The following is a 14965-nucleotide window of genomic DNA, read 5'->3' on the forward strand; positions in this document are numbered from 1 at the left end:
TAAACAAACAGTAGTACCTAATCACTTATGTAGTTTAACCTTTAATTATGGAAAATTTGAAACATGTATAAATAGGTCCAATAATATTAGGAACCGCCATGTGTAATATCCTAACTTCAACAATTATCAACTCATGGCCAATCTTGTTTCATTGTATTTTTCATGTATAAATGACTTTACAGTGTTTAGCATATTTTCACCTGCATTATTTCATTTGATTCTCATGACAACTGTGAAAGGTAGATTATGTAGTTTTATGGTAAAATCCTATTTCTAACAAATTACCATTTTAACATAAATGTCAATACTTAAGATAGTGAGGGAAAAAGATATAAAGGATGCTAATATGCCTTATGCATGTTTTATTGTCCTTTTGTGCATCCTAATCCATTAATAAAGAGAAAAGGAGGAACACTGGCATGTTTTATCTTCTGCTATTATTCAAACTAAGTGAAATTATTTTTCAATAAAATTGTTAGGATAAACTGCCAGTTTCTAATTCTTGAGAAAACCACTTTTACTGAATAAACTTGATCCCAACTGATCCTACAAAAATAGAGTTTTACTGACAAACTACTTCTAATGTCACATTTGGTACATAATAGCTACAAATGTCTACAATTTTAAGGAAGCATTAAAATTTAGAACAATTCTAGGCCAAAGTTGATATTTGAAAAGGATCCAGATGCATGAAAATAAATTAACCAAATGAGCCATTTAATTTGTGGTTTGGATGTCATTTTTCTGACAGTGATCAATGAAACTGTCATGTATCCCTGGAATTTGGGACTATTTGAATTATTTATTTTGACATCATTCTTTCACATAATTGTATCTGATATTTTATCAGGAAATATTTATGTTCACACACAGGTGGGTATTGATGATCAATACCATCCCCATTACATTATTATTCCCACATGAGTTAGTTGATTCTTCTTACAACCTGATTTGCGTGCCCATAATATTATACAGATATTTACAAATACCTAATTGTGTATAGCTTTTTTTCTTGATCTCCTTCTCACTTGACTAAGAATATCAAGGAAGTTCCAAAATGCTCACGTGAAGGTTGATTTAGTCACACTAGCAGAACCCCAGGCTCAAATGTCAAATGGGATCAGTTCTATACAGAGCACTAATTGGGCTGCAATCTTTTTGCTGTCGAAGTAACAGGTGCATATTACTCACCAAGGCAAAATGCACATGTTTAGTGATTATGCAATATGTTTTTTGTTAACTCCCCAGATGAGGTTTTTTTTTTAACCTTTGTCTATTTGAGCACAGCAGCTGAACGTTGAAACACAGTAGCTGATGCCAGCAATCCAAGGCTTCATTAGTACAGAAGAAGCAATGCTTACTTTGTTACACAAATAATTAGAGAGATTAGATGAAAATAAACATCAAGAGGATATACAGAAGCTCTGAAGTTAGGTAATCCTTTTAATTACTCTAGTGACTTTCACCAACCTTCATTATCAGCTGCAGATCACGTTTAAATTGTTGCATGTAAGAAGATTGTAAACAAATATGGAAAAGTACTACAGCTACCCGTGATTATGCTTCAGAAAAATGACATTTTCTTCATGCTTCCATGTAAAGAAGCTGTTTCCATTCTAGCACCGGATAATTCTCTCAATATTTTTAAAGCATGATACATTTTTGCACTCGAAAGTGTTTTATCCTGGTTTTGGGCTTCAAATGGACATTCTTAATAATTTTTATAGCTTTATATCTTTGCTCAGATTTGATCATGAAAGATATGGGTCCACATTTTTGAGGCACTGAATGGAGAACAATGTGGCATATTCAGTTGTTTGAAATAAATGTCACTTGGAATCATGTCACCCTTATTGTGTGACAAGGGGCAACTTGTATTTGGGGAAAGTTGATTTCCTCTTTCTTCCCATCCCTACCCCACCTCAGGAAGACTCTACGACACACACCAACACCTTCTCCACAGGTGCGGGTCCTATTTCGAGGTGTTGTCATGAGGATCACACAGATCCCCTGGGGTGAGACGTTCCTTTGAGGCAAAGTGTTAACCTGTGTTTAAATACCATTTATTGACTGACTGCTGCATAATGCCAGATCCTCTGCAAAACACTTTACCTAACGTATCCGATTTAATCCTTACAAGATTTCGATGGAGTATGTTTGATTAAGTCCATTTTCCAGATGAGGAAACAGGCTTTGAAAAGCTCATTGACTTTCTAAAGTTGCCCAAGCAGCCCAGCTGGGGATCAAACCCCGCTCCACCTGACTCCAAGAAACATGATGCTCCCAGCAGATGACTGGATGAGATAAACCTGGGTGCAAATGCTGACTAAGGATAATAGAAAAGATGCACGGACCTCCCCGATGTGGGTGTGCTAGTTAAGTGTTGTGTTGTATGACGCCTGTGAATCCTGGGCAGCCGTCAAAATCCCAAAATAAACTCCAAAATTTGATTGATTTTGAAAATGTCTCATCCCTGAACAGTCCTGGTTGCTGGAAAAGAAGCAATTAGGAAATATGTTTTATGGTACACAGGGAGTAACCAAGAGGTCCCTACTAACGAAGGTTAGTGACGCTTTGAAGGACAATTCTGTAACCACTCCAACTTCACTACAATTAGCACACAAGGCATTTCTCTTCAACTACATTAAAAAAAAAAAAAATCCAACAGGCCTAAAGAGACTTCGGTAATCTTTGCAGGGTGGGCAGGTGTGTGTGCTGCTTTCCAGTATTTGAGAAAAGCCTCCACTGAGTCCCCTCCCCCACCCTCGTCCGTCCGCCTCCCCCAGGATGCTGACCTTGACACCCCGAGGCCTGACCAGGACGCGTTTTCCCGAGGTTGTGCTATTTTCACAGGTCCGTTAATCTATCCGCGAACATGGGAAGGGGTCTGATGGACTCATTGTGTCCTAAGTCTTGGAGGCACTGATCCGTCGATGTGACGTATGAGCTGTAGGTGATACCGGGAAGTGGAAGAGAAGGTTAGTCCTTGCGAGGGTGGCGGGCGGGGTTAGATCTATACATTTCACTCTCAGGCTTCAGACTCTGGGCGGGAAGTTGGGGAAATTCACGCACGCGCCAGGGCCTGAGGACGGGTGGGAGCAGCCACAGCATCCAGGGCCGGGCAGAACCAGATTCCTGGTCCTGAGAAAACCAGGAGGGGCAGAACCGCCGGACAGAGGGGCCTCCGCCCCAGGGCACTCCCCGCGCGCACACTCAGAGCGCAATCGCGGGGATTTACTTGTGAACGCGCCTGAGGAAGACAGGAAGCCATAGGAAGACGGGCTCAGAAATTATTTATCATAGTCTGGAGGGACAGGCTTTCCTGCTGCTCTGCGTGCGAGCACCTCCCCGGGACGTGACTACGAAGCGAGGTCCCTCTTCTTGCATCCCCGTCCATCACAGACAGCCAGGGACTTAGCCAGTGGGTACGCTAGATAGGAAAAAATCCAAACCAAGCGCCTACGTTTACTCGTGCCTTCCAGGCACTGTCATGGTTCCCACACGTCACCGTGCGCTCCGTTTGGTTTCGAGCGCACCATGCTTACATCTAGGGGGGCCGGCCCGCCCGGCGGGGCTGTGTCGCGAAAGGCTTCTGCAGGCAGCCCAGAGAAGAAGCCACTGGCTAGACTCGGGGCATCCGCGTCCCGTTTCCTTTGGGCCAACGCCACCAGCCTCGGAGCTTCCTCATCCAGAAAACGAGGTGATTCCACTTCCCAGGCCTTCTCGAAAGGATCGTTGGGCGGGTCGAACGGAATAATTCTGATGGCAGCCAACTGTGAGGAAATGGGACTCCAAATTAAGGAAGGAAAATAAGTTCCACGTCCTCGGCTGGAGTTTTAGGAATTTCCCCGCAATGATCTAACTGCAGTCAGGCAGCAAACGTTCGGACTGATTCTTTCTTCTGGGCTATCTCACAAGCCAAACACCCGTGTAGGCACCCCTCCGTCTCCCGGGGCTTCTGTTGAGCTCTGCCTTTGGGTGAAAGCGCTTTTTGTCGGCGCTGTGCGGTCCACCCCCAGCAACGAACCCCGCGGCCAGGCGCCAGAGGAGGCATCCTTCGCCCTCTCCCGCCTCTCCTCTCCTCTCACTCTCCACCCGAGGTCTCCCGAGTTTTCCGCACGTGCCTGGGTTTTCCTGGCTGGTCTCCAAAGACCCTGTAGCGTTTCAGAAAGCTAAGAGCGCGCGGAGACTGGCGAGCGAGCATCCAGCCCCTGCCCGCGGCCGTGGCGCCCGGCGGGGGACCCTCCTCTCGCTCCCCGCCGGCGGTGCAGCAGCAGCCTCCGGAGCCGGCTGGCCGGGCCCCCTCCCCGCCTCCCCCTCGCAGCCCCTCTCCGCCAGTAGCAGCGCTGCTGTCTCCCCACAGGAGCCCTGGGAGGACGCTGGAGTCCGCAGCGCCCCCGCCCCCTCGCTTTTTCTTTCTTTCCTGGCTTTGGGATCTTGCTGCCGGAGCCGGGAGAGGTTCTCCGAAGAGCAGAGCGGAGCGAGGGATCGGAGCGCAGGCTTCCGCTGCGGCGCGCGAGCAGAGCTGGGCGCACGGCGTCCCCGGCGTCGCCCTCGGTCCTCGCCGCCGGGGCTGGGATGTGACGAAGGAGAGCCCTCGGCGCCTGCCCCCCGCCCTCGAAGGTGCCCCCGGCAGCGCATCGGGGGCCCGCGGCTGGAGTCCCTTTTCCCGCAGCGCCGCGGGACGGCTCCCAGGTCCCACTCCTCGGAAAGAGCGCGGTGAGATCGCCGCCTTCCCGGCGCTCGGCGTAACTCCGGGGCCGGCAGCGCGCGGCTGGACCGCATCCCGCTTCCCGCCGACTCCCCGGAATAGAGGCATCGCCGCCCGCCCTGTAGCCCGAGCTCCTCGGCACCTGCGCGCATCCCCCAGGCCCGGCTCCGCGCCCCCGCAGCGCCCCGCTACCCACCCCGTGGAGAGCGCGCGGGCCGCGGCTTCCTGAGCGCGGGCGCCGCCGCCGTCCAAACTGCGCGCTGGGGTCCCCCGGCTCGCCCCGGTCCGGGGCGTCCGAGAGGCCGGGGGAGAGCGCACCATGAAGTCAGTGCTCTTCAGCCGCTTCTTCATCCTCCTGCCCTGGATCCTGATCGTCATCATCATGCTCGACGTGGACACGCGTAGGCCCGCGCCCCCGCTCACCCCGCGCCCGTACTTCTCGCCCTATCCCGGGGGCCGCCGGGGCGGCGCGGGGCGCGGCCGGGAGCAGCGCAACGAGTCGCGGCCGCCGCCGCCGCTGCCGCCCGAGCCGCCGCTGCCCACCATCTATGCCATCACGCCCACCTACAGCCGCCCGGTGCAGAAGGCCGAGCTGACACGCCTGGCTAACACGTTCCGCCAGGTGGCGCAGCTGCACTGGATCCTGGTGGAGGACGCGGCGGCGCGCAGCGAGCTGGTGAGCCGCTTCCTGGCGCGCGCGGGGCTGCCCAGCACGCACCTGCACGTGCCCACGCCGCGGCGCTACAAGCGGCCCGGGCTGCCGCGCGCCACCGAGCAGCGCAACGCCGGCTTGGCCTGGCTGCGCCAGAGGCACGGGCACCAGCGCGCGCAGCCCGGTGTGCTCTTCTTCGCGGACGACGACAACACCTACAGTCTCGAGCTCTTCCAGGAGGTAGCGGCCGGCGCACCCCGTCGGGGGGGGCGTGGGGGGCAGGCGGGCGGGAGGGGCCCCAGCGTGTCGGTTCTGCCGCCGCTGCGCTGGGCAGTGCTCACCTACCCGGGCGCGCACTCGGGACTCCGGGCGCAGAGCTCCGCAGCCCCCCGCTGGCCCCGGGGGTGGGAGGACCACTGTGACTCGGGGAGGGAGTCTGGCGGGGGCTTTGCCGCTCCCCCGCCCCGATACACACACACCGGCCCCACGATTGGGCCGAGACGGTGGCACAGGTGTGAGGCGCGGGGATGATTTCTAGGAACTGGGCTCTGTCCGGCCTGAGGATGGAGCTCCGTGGGGCCGGGCTGCAGGAGAGACCGGGGAGAGACCCAGCGCCCTGGGGGCGGGCTCGGTGGTCTCCGAGGCCCTTCCGCGCACACAGGTGTGATTCTGAGTCTAGAACCATACCGGGAGGACGGTGGAGAAGGAAACTAAAAATCAGCCCAGAGACACATTTCTCTCGTACAGTCCGCTGGCACGGAAATGGTTACTAGAGAAAACCCTGACTTCTAAGGGGTCCTCCTTCCATCTCTTTCCGCACCCGCAAAGGCCCTTTCTGACTCTAAAGATGACCTCCTTTAAAAGGAAGCCCTCTGGTAACTGATTTGAGACTGCCCTGCCCTGTGGTTCTGTCTTTCTGCAGTCCGAGGTTTCAGCTGGACTGCCCGTTTCCTTTTCCTTCCCCTTCTCTAGGAACCTCTTTGGACACTCTGGCACCAGGCCATTGCATCCTGGTGCCCGCCATGAGGTCCTCGGCGCAGCCCGGGCTGCTGCTGCTGCGATAGCACAGTTTCCCTTGGAGGCTACAGGTGCACAAAGCCATCAGGCACCTGGTTAGAACAGGTGTTCTTGAGGCTGGTATATTGCCGCCTGAGTGTGTGCGCATGCGCGAGCGTTCTGCAAATGAGGCTGATTGCGTAGTTTTCACTTTTCTTGTTCCTCCTCCACAAATAGAGCGGAAAAAAAATCTTGGGCTTTTTGACATATCGTGGGACTGTTGCCTTCCTCGCCCCCAAATTCCTGACATCCGGCCTCCGAGACGCCATCATCCCTCCTCTTACACCAAGTAAACTGGACAATCTGTACGTCTAGAAATCACAAACGTCCCATGCTTTCATCCTGATATCTCAGTTTGTCTTTCATAACCTCAGGACGGAGCTATTCTGTACCTCTCCGGCTTAATTTTCCTGCCTGTGTGGCTTTAAAAATCCATTTCTTAAGGGCAATTGCTGCCTTCTTTTTTTTTTTTTTTTTTCGGTACGCGGGCCTCTCCCTGTTGTGGCCTCTCCCGTTGCGGAGCACAGGCTCCGGACGCACAGGTTCAGCGACCATGGCTCACGGGCCCAGCCCCTCCGCGGCATGTGGGATCTTCCTGGACCGGGGCACGAACCCGTGTCCCCTGCATCAGCAGGCGGACTCGCAACCACTGCGCCACCAGGGAAGCCCTAGTTGCTTTTTTTAAAAACATCTTTATTGGAGTATAATTGCTTTACAATGGTGTGTTAGTTTCTGCTTTATAACAAAGTGAATCAGCTATACGTATACATATGTTCCCATAACTCTTCCCTCTTGCGTCTCCCTCCCTCCCACCCTCATTATCCCCCCCCACCCCGTCTAGGTGGTCGCAAAACACCGAGCAGATCTCCCTGTGCTATGTGGCTGCTTCCCACTAGCTATCGTAAACACCAAAGTCTTTTTTCCTTCTTCTACAACTTGGAAGTTGCCCTACCTGTGAAAATGTGTGGTCTTATGTAAGCAAAATAGTGAACATTATTACTAATTAACCTTTTAAGGGGACGGGCTATGAAGAGCCGTGAGTTTCAGTTTCTTCCAGCTTCTAGCCGGTTGGTGTGAGGTATTGGATTGAATTGGCACAGAGTTAGCCCAGACGGGCAGAGAAACGGCTCAGAACACAGTCTTCCTTTGATGCTTCCCAAACTGAAAGGAAGGCTTGGTGGTGGTGGATAGGAAGCAGCAAGAGAAGAATGCAGTAGTTTTTTTTTGTTTTTTGTTTTTTTTTATTGGTCCATCGGGGAGAAAAGAGAGAGAGAAGATAAAAGAAAGAGGCGAGGGTAAGGAGAAAAAAATAGCTTTGGCTGAGAGGAAACTATATAGGAAAGAAATGCAAAACTTTCAAGACACTAACGTTTTGTACAATTGGAAGTAATGAAATACTCAAAATCAACTTAAGAGCATGTGCAACTGTTATTTAAGGAGAGGTGCCCCATATACAAAATACACAAGAGAAGGGATTTTTTAAAGAGCATAATATGCATGATACACTTAGAATTTACGTTCTGTAGCTCCTAGAGGTTCCTCCCAGACAGGCATTTTAGGACTAATCCCATTCTCACCCACCATCCCTCCCCCAACACAGTGTTTTTGGACAAAGCAGGCATCTCTCTGTTCACCAGGCATCTGTGTTGAGACATGCAGTTTTCTTTTACAGCACATTCTTTTCATGGCAAGCAGGATTGCACTCTCTAAAAAGTCAGATTAGTGGAATTTATGCATCCTTAGTCTTGTGCATTAATGGGCTGGCCTACCCTCCACCAGTTCTAGGAATAATGATTCCATGCGGATTGCAGTCTAGACAGTGCTCTCTTGGAGAAAAGGTAGGACCAGTTAAAACATCTAAAAACTACAGCTCCTTGGGTGGGAGGACAGATGCTGATCAGGGATGCTGTAGGGCCAGGCATATATCTCAGCCCTTTCTATGGTGCACACACAAATTCATTTTTAAGTAATTCACAGTACCTTAAGAAAGAGTGTCCTGAGTTAGCCTTCATCTTTTATTCATGGTGCCCCTCATTTCCATGGTTGATGTTAACATAGATAAGATAAAAGGAGGAAAATGAACCGGGTACAAATTAACTCACTAAGCATTGGCTGCAAATGAAGGAAAGTAAAAGCTGAAAGCTCTCCAAATTAAATTAAAGGTGCAATAGGCACCCTGTGTACAATTATTCCTCCCTGGTAACTGGAATGGAGCTTTCTTCTCCCATGCTTAACTCACTAAGCATTGGCTGCAAATGAAGGAAATTAAAAGCTGAAAGGTCTCCAAATTAAATTAAAGGTGCAATAGGCACCCTGTGTACAATTATTCCTCCCTGGTAACTGGAATGGAGCTTTCTTCTCCCATCCAGCTAGCTAATTTTCAGGCTCCCCTTTCAACTGAGCTGTGCCACCAGGAAAGAAATATTTGCATCCAACAATCCTATGCTTAATAGCCGAATCCATTTGCAAATGAAGCTGTGTGAATTGTAGCCGCAGAAGCTGGGCTGCCCATGGGAGAAGGAGGTGCCTGGAGTTTTCCACGTTGCCCGTAACTCAACATGGCCTCTTCCTGTGGCCTTGATGGGGTTTTGCACCGTGGCTCACAGGTAATCCTGTTGCCTGCCGCCTGCACAGCCCATCGACATAGCTCTCCGGAAACGCTTATTTGCAAAGGATTTACACGGCTTTCATGAAAATGGCAGCCACAGACAAATGGGACTGGAGCTGGTCACATTTTCAATAACGCTATTGATCAGATTTCTGTCCTTTGCTAGAAAACGTTCCAAGCTCTCTTGAGTTTAAAGCAGCCGCTTTTCAGGTGAAGTGACTTTCACCTTGGGAAACCCGTTGAGTTGAAAGGTTAAAAAATAGCACTTTCCAAGCAAGAAAAGGAAACTTTTACAGCTTTAAATTGAACGAGGTGAGGCTGGAAGACAAGCTGACTCTGAAACACCTTAGGGGCTCAGGAAAGGGCTCAGTTCATGAGACCGCCTTTGGAAGACGTTTCTGGCAAGCAGTGAACTAGAGAGGCCCTTTGTTCGGATGCTGTGTTGGGTGCAGTTAAGCTGTGTGTGTGCTGGGAGTGGTGAGGGCAAGTTCATCCTGCTCTTTTCTGATCATTTATTGATATGTTCCTCCCTTTACGTGCAGCTCACTGGAGCCCTAATCCAAGGGATATTCAAATTTACAGGGTTTGGCACTTTCCCCCTAAATAGTAGATTCTGAATGTATTTCCTGAAAGGAGACAGGAGATCTCCCTTTCCTTTTTCCCTTGACGCAGTTACTTGGTGTAGGGTAATCATCTTTTCAAAGTGAAGAAACCTCAAAGATTCTCTTAGGGGGTAGCATCCAAAGACGATTTTACCTGAAATGCTCCCCTTGTGTTTTCTTTCTTTCCACCTAAAAGCATGTTAATAGCTGCGCCGTAAGTCTGATCAAACGTGAGAATTGTGTAAACTGGATCTGTAAAACTACGGGCAGCTTTCTTAGGCTATCAGTGTTAAATCTGTACATTTTCTTTACTCCCGCAGGGTGTACAGTACTTGAGCTGTGGTTCGTTTTGGACAGGGTTGTCCTTGGACACTGGCAGTTTTCATTTGGATTTTGATATTTTAATGGGCCAGAAATAACTCTGGGTTTAAAAGGCCTTCTCTTTTCTGCCTCTTCCTATTATCTCTTTCCCATTCTTCGTCCTCCAACCTACTTTTCACCGGTTATTCTGTCTCATGAATAGACATGAAGGCATGTCGGGCTATTGTTGGCTACAATGAATGTGTGTCTTTTAAGCATTTAGACTTTGTCTGAAGCTTTTTGGAAACTAGTGGGCGACTCCATTTTCTTCCATCTACCCTACTTGCCTCTAGATTGCAGGCTGGTAAATTTTCTCATGTGAACAGTAATGGAATAGTAATTGCTTTTAAGGCATGCTACAAAAGCAGAATAGAAGAACCGAAGTCAACGGCCTTATTTATTAACTATTCCCGGTGCTACTCAAGTAGTGGGTTTTCTTGGTACAGCATTCAATAATCTTCAGATATATCTATTCAGACCTCTTGGACTCTGATGAAATATTTGCTTGGTCTGCATAAATTAAGATAACATTATTTATCTTTGATTTGCAGTGCTGTTGAAGCATGCCATTTAAGTCTTGCATGGTTCTCAAATTCTCCCCTGAAACACAAATAAAATCGTCATACCAATCCCTAGGTAGGTAGGTAGGCTGCTAAGTAGGTAGGTTTAGATTTCCAGTTCATAGAAATAAACTAAGGTAATCCATTGGTCGTACCAGGTAATTTTTGTGGACAACTTTAAATAAATGTGTACGACACCCTTTACCATGGATACAAGCAAAATGAGCACTTACTGTGGGCCACGAACCATGTTTAGGGTTTTATGTGGATTAGCTCATTTGATCCTCACATCAGCCTCTGAGGTAGGATCTAGTATGGCCCCCATTCTCCACCATCCTAATGCTGATATTTAGGCATGAACACAGTTCTTCGGTGAGTGCAGGGATTTTTAAAAATACAGCCTGAATCTAATATAGTCGTTACCCTGATCGCTAGAATCAGTGTCCCCATTTTACAGAAGAGCTGAAGTAGCAGGAAGTTGCTTACAAGGTCATGGAGCTGTTCCAGGACAGGATGGTGGGCCCAGTGCCCCGGTTCTGGAGGCTGCCCTCTGACACCCTGCAACCCATCCCACTAACGTGTATAGTCAGGCGGGCGCATGTCATTGTGATGAGTTGATGATGTTGATGTTCCCATATCCCGTCCCTCTTGTGTCTCCCTCCCACCCTCCCTATCCCACCCCTCCAGGCGGTCACAAAGCACCAAGCTGATCTCCCTGTGCTATGCGGCTGCTTCCCACTATCTATCTACCTTACGTTTGGTAGTGTATATATGTCCACGCCGCTCTTTCGCTTTGTCACAGCTTACCCTTCCCCCTCCCCATATCCTCAAGTCCATTCTCTAGTAGGTCTGTGTCTTTATTCCTGTCTTACCCCTAGGTTCTTCATGACATTTTTTTCTTCTTAAATTCCATATATATGTGTTAGCATACGGTATTTGTCTTTCTCTTTCTGACTTACTTCACTCTGTATGACAGACTCTAGGTCCATCCACCTCACTACAAATAACTCAGTTTCATTCCTTTTTATGGCTGAGTAATATTCCATTGTATATATGTGCCACATCTTTATCCACTCATCCGATGATGGACACTTAGGTGGCTTCCACAAACGTTCTTTTCCCCTGCTCCCCTGCGGTGGCTGCCCGGGTGGCGGGTCTCCCGCAGAGCTGCGCTCTCCCACTCGGGTGGCTGTCCGGGTGGCGGGTCTCCCGCAGAGCTGCGCTCTCCCACTCGGGTGGCTGTCCGGGTGGCGGGTCTCCCGCAGAGCTGCGCTCTCCCACTCGGGTGGCTGTCCGGGTGGCGGGTCTCCCACAGAGCTGCGCTCTCTCACTCGGGTGGCTGTCCGGGTGGCGGGTCTCCCGCAGAGCTGCGCTCTCCCACTCGGGTAGCTGCCTCTGAATCCTCTGCCCCTGAAATCTGGACGGAGTTTCTGGAGGCCTGGAGGGGAGGAGGGCGTAGAAGTGCTTGATTCTCCCAAGTTAGTCTGTATCCGGGGGAACTGGGAGATTGGGGATCTGAATTACACCACTGGGTTAGGATGGTGATGAGCGAGACAAGCGTTAAAGAGGGCTTGTCGATAAAGGGTCCTGGAGGAGGTGAGACGGGAGAGAGTAGAAAGCAGCTTAAGGAGGTTTTAGGCTGGGAGGTTGTAGAAGGATGTCCTCCTGCGGGTCAGGAGGTGTGGGGCTGGCTGGGGAGTGTGTGCAGGCTCGCAGGTTGGCGTGCCTGGGTCTCAGAGCAGGGCATACATGCAACGTCCTGCAGCTCCTGGGCGTGAGTGTTAGTTAGGGTTGGGGCCCCAGCCTCTGGCGTGGACCTAGGGTGTTTTACATGATAGGCTCTTTCTGGCATGAATGAACGAATCAAAGAGGTAACATGTTCCAAAGGAGGGCACAGCTTAATAGGAATGAAATGAATCCACTTTTCAGGCACATGATTAGAAGCAATAGCTTGATTTTTTTAGGGTCGTCTGCTGGGTGGGAAGGTTAGCTGTATTGGGCTCCCCGGCACCTATTGACAGAGGAAGCAGGGAGGATCGACGGGACAGGCTTTCCCTGTGCCCAGGCCCCTCCAGCCTTGGATGGAACACCGAGGGGCATCAGCCGCCTGGCACTTACAGGGAGGTTCACCCCGAGCTGCTTTCTGGTGTTTCAGATGTTGCTTAAATTTTCATAAATAAAAACATTTTATAGCCCATTCCCTGCCATCCTGGGGAAGATGTAGCTGTTGGAGTGGGGTGTGTGTGTGTGTGTCCCCATCTGTCCGTCTGCAGGTTCCTGGGTACCTTCTGGGCTGTATGGGTTCAGGTGGTTCTCTCCTCTCCCTGTTCTTCCCTTCACAGAGTCTGCGCCATCCAGGTTAGTCTCTGACCAGAAGTGTGGTCACACCCAGGGGTCTTTGATATTTTCTGTTCATATAACTCCTAAAAGAATTCGGTAAAATGACATTCCCTCTAGGATATTTTCAAATTGATGTCTAAATTTTAAAAATCATTTAAAATAGCTGCAAAGCGTGTGATTTCCACTGTTGTGAATCACTCTGTTGTACATCTGAAACTAATATAATATTGCAAATCAACTATACTTCAATAAAAAAAAGGTCTCTGTAGGATTGAGTTAACGTTATAATTAGGAGGTGTAAACAAGTCATCAAAACAACATAAATGTTACAAAGTTCGATAATTAAGTATAAAAGCTACATTTCTTGGAACTTGATTTCTTACTGAAATAGATGAAGCATTTTGTTGCTGTTGATACATACTTTGTATCATTGTTGAGTGTTACTTATTACTAGAAAGAGGTGGGGTTTAGCATAAGTTTGGTTGCCATTGGGTCACCCTTGTTTAGATGAAGAAATGAATAAGGTGGAAAGCATTTCCTTCTAGCAGTGTTCTTCACGTTTTTGAAGCCTCAAGTTCTAAGCCAAAAGTCATATGTTGATCTCTTAGCAAAAATGATTTTAATAATCTATTGATGACATTCGTTCAATTTTGTTGAAAAAAATAATGTAGAAACATTCTGTCTTCTAAAAGGACTTATTACCCATTCATTAGAGAAGTTAGTTTTTTTTGTTTTTTGGGGTTTTATTTTGCGGTACGCGGGCCTCTCACTGTTGTGGCCTCTCCCGTTGCGGAGCACAGACTCCAGACGCACGGGCCCAGCGGCCATGGCTCACGGGCCCAGCCACCCCGCGGCATGTGGGATCTTCACGGACCGGGGCACGAACCCGTGTCCCCTGCATCGGCAGGCGGACTCTCAACCACTGCACCACCAGGGAAGCCCCAAGTTTTCTTAGTAAGACAGCAGTACTTCTAACTCCCTTTGTTTGGTCCTGGAGCATATTTAATATGATCCAGGATGGATGTGAAGCTGGAGCAGGCCTACTGGGACAAGGATGGACGAAAGGCAGGACCTGCCCCTCCATCCAAGGAGCAGATTTAGGGGAGCATATGGAGGGTGGCCCAGGGGTTGAGAATGTGTCCCCTTAAAGGTATCTGCGTTCACATGGTCCTTGAGAGTCTTCGTAGACGCCCGAGGCCCAGGCACTCCCAGCCTGAAAACAGCTGTTTTGCTAGAAGGAGCACTAAGTTAGGAACTGGAAACTGTGGGCTGCAGGCCCGGCCGAGCCAAAGCCCTCGGCGCTCAGCCCTCGTGACCACAGGGGTGTTGACCCTTTGCTGTGAGCTAGGCCCCATGTTAGGCATTGAGATGTTTAATTCTCCTCATGTGTCTAAGGCGGGAATCAGGATGTCCTTTTTACAAATGAAGAGAAGCCCTACTCTTCAGCTTCCTCATGGGCCTGGGGGTGACGGGTACAGTTGTAGGGGCTCCGTGAGGGGCTACATGTGTCACGTGGGTCAGCAGGGCAGCTTCCCCACCCACCTGGACATCTGCTGTCCCAGGGGTCTGGCCCCAGGAGCTGGGGAGAGGCTGCAATAGACACGATGCCCCAGCGCCCCTTGCTGTCATGCCTGCACAGCCCCAGCCATCGGCCGACGGGGTCCATGTGTGGACACGTTATCATCTAGATGAACTCGACGTTGCAAGACTAAAATGCCAGTGTCCTTCTTAAAGGTCAAGTGACAGTTTAGGGATATTTTTGTAACTTTGAAAATTTCCTCCATTGCATCTGTTCACGCTGGCAAAAGTGCTAGAGGCGTCCTTGGGAAGTCTCTCTGCCAGGGGAGCTGCAGCCTCGCTTTGCAGAGAAGCTTGGGTTCCCACTTTGCAGAGAGCTGGGGCGGGGGACTCTTGCTTATTGCCTTTGATCCCTGCTGGGCAGACTCAAAAGACAGGTTTTATGCTCTTTACCTTTTCTGGTCTTGCCTTTCCCCTTTGTTTAGGGATTTTAAAAAGATTTAAAAACAAAAACATCATAAGAACCTGCTGTATGGCACAGGGAACTCTACTCAACAC

The 14965-nt window shown here is 49.6% G+C and overlaps 1 protein-coding gene across 1 annotated transcript in view; it reads left to right on the forward strand.

Annotated features, from left to right (window-relative positions):
* Positions 1-5030: 5030 nt before the first annotated feature.
* The window catches only part of B3GAT2 (beta-1,3-glucuronyltransferase 2), a gene marked incomplete at its 5' end in the record, with an annotated part of 75668 nt that continues 65733 nt past the window's right edge, over positions 5031-14965 (forward strand). Inside the window, one exon of the mRNA XM_079716959.1 lies at positions 5031-5603. Coding sequence (XP_079573085.1) covers positions 5031-5603 — 573 coding nt within the window. The remainder of the gene's footprint in view (positions 5604-14965) is intronic.

This window comes from Hyperoodon ampullatus (genome assembly GCF_949752795.1).
Source record: "Hyperoodon ampullatus genome assembly, chromosome: 12".
Classification (NCBI taxonomy): domain Eukaryota; kingdom Metazoa; phylum Chordata; class Mammalia; order Artiodactyla; family Ziphiidae; genus Hyperoodon; species Hyperoodon ampullatus.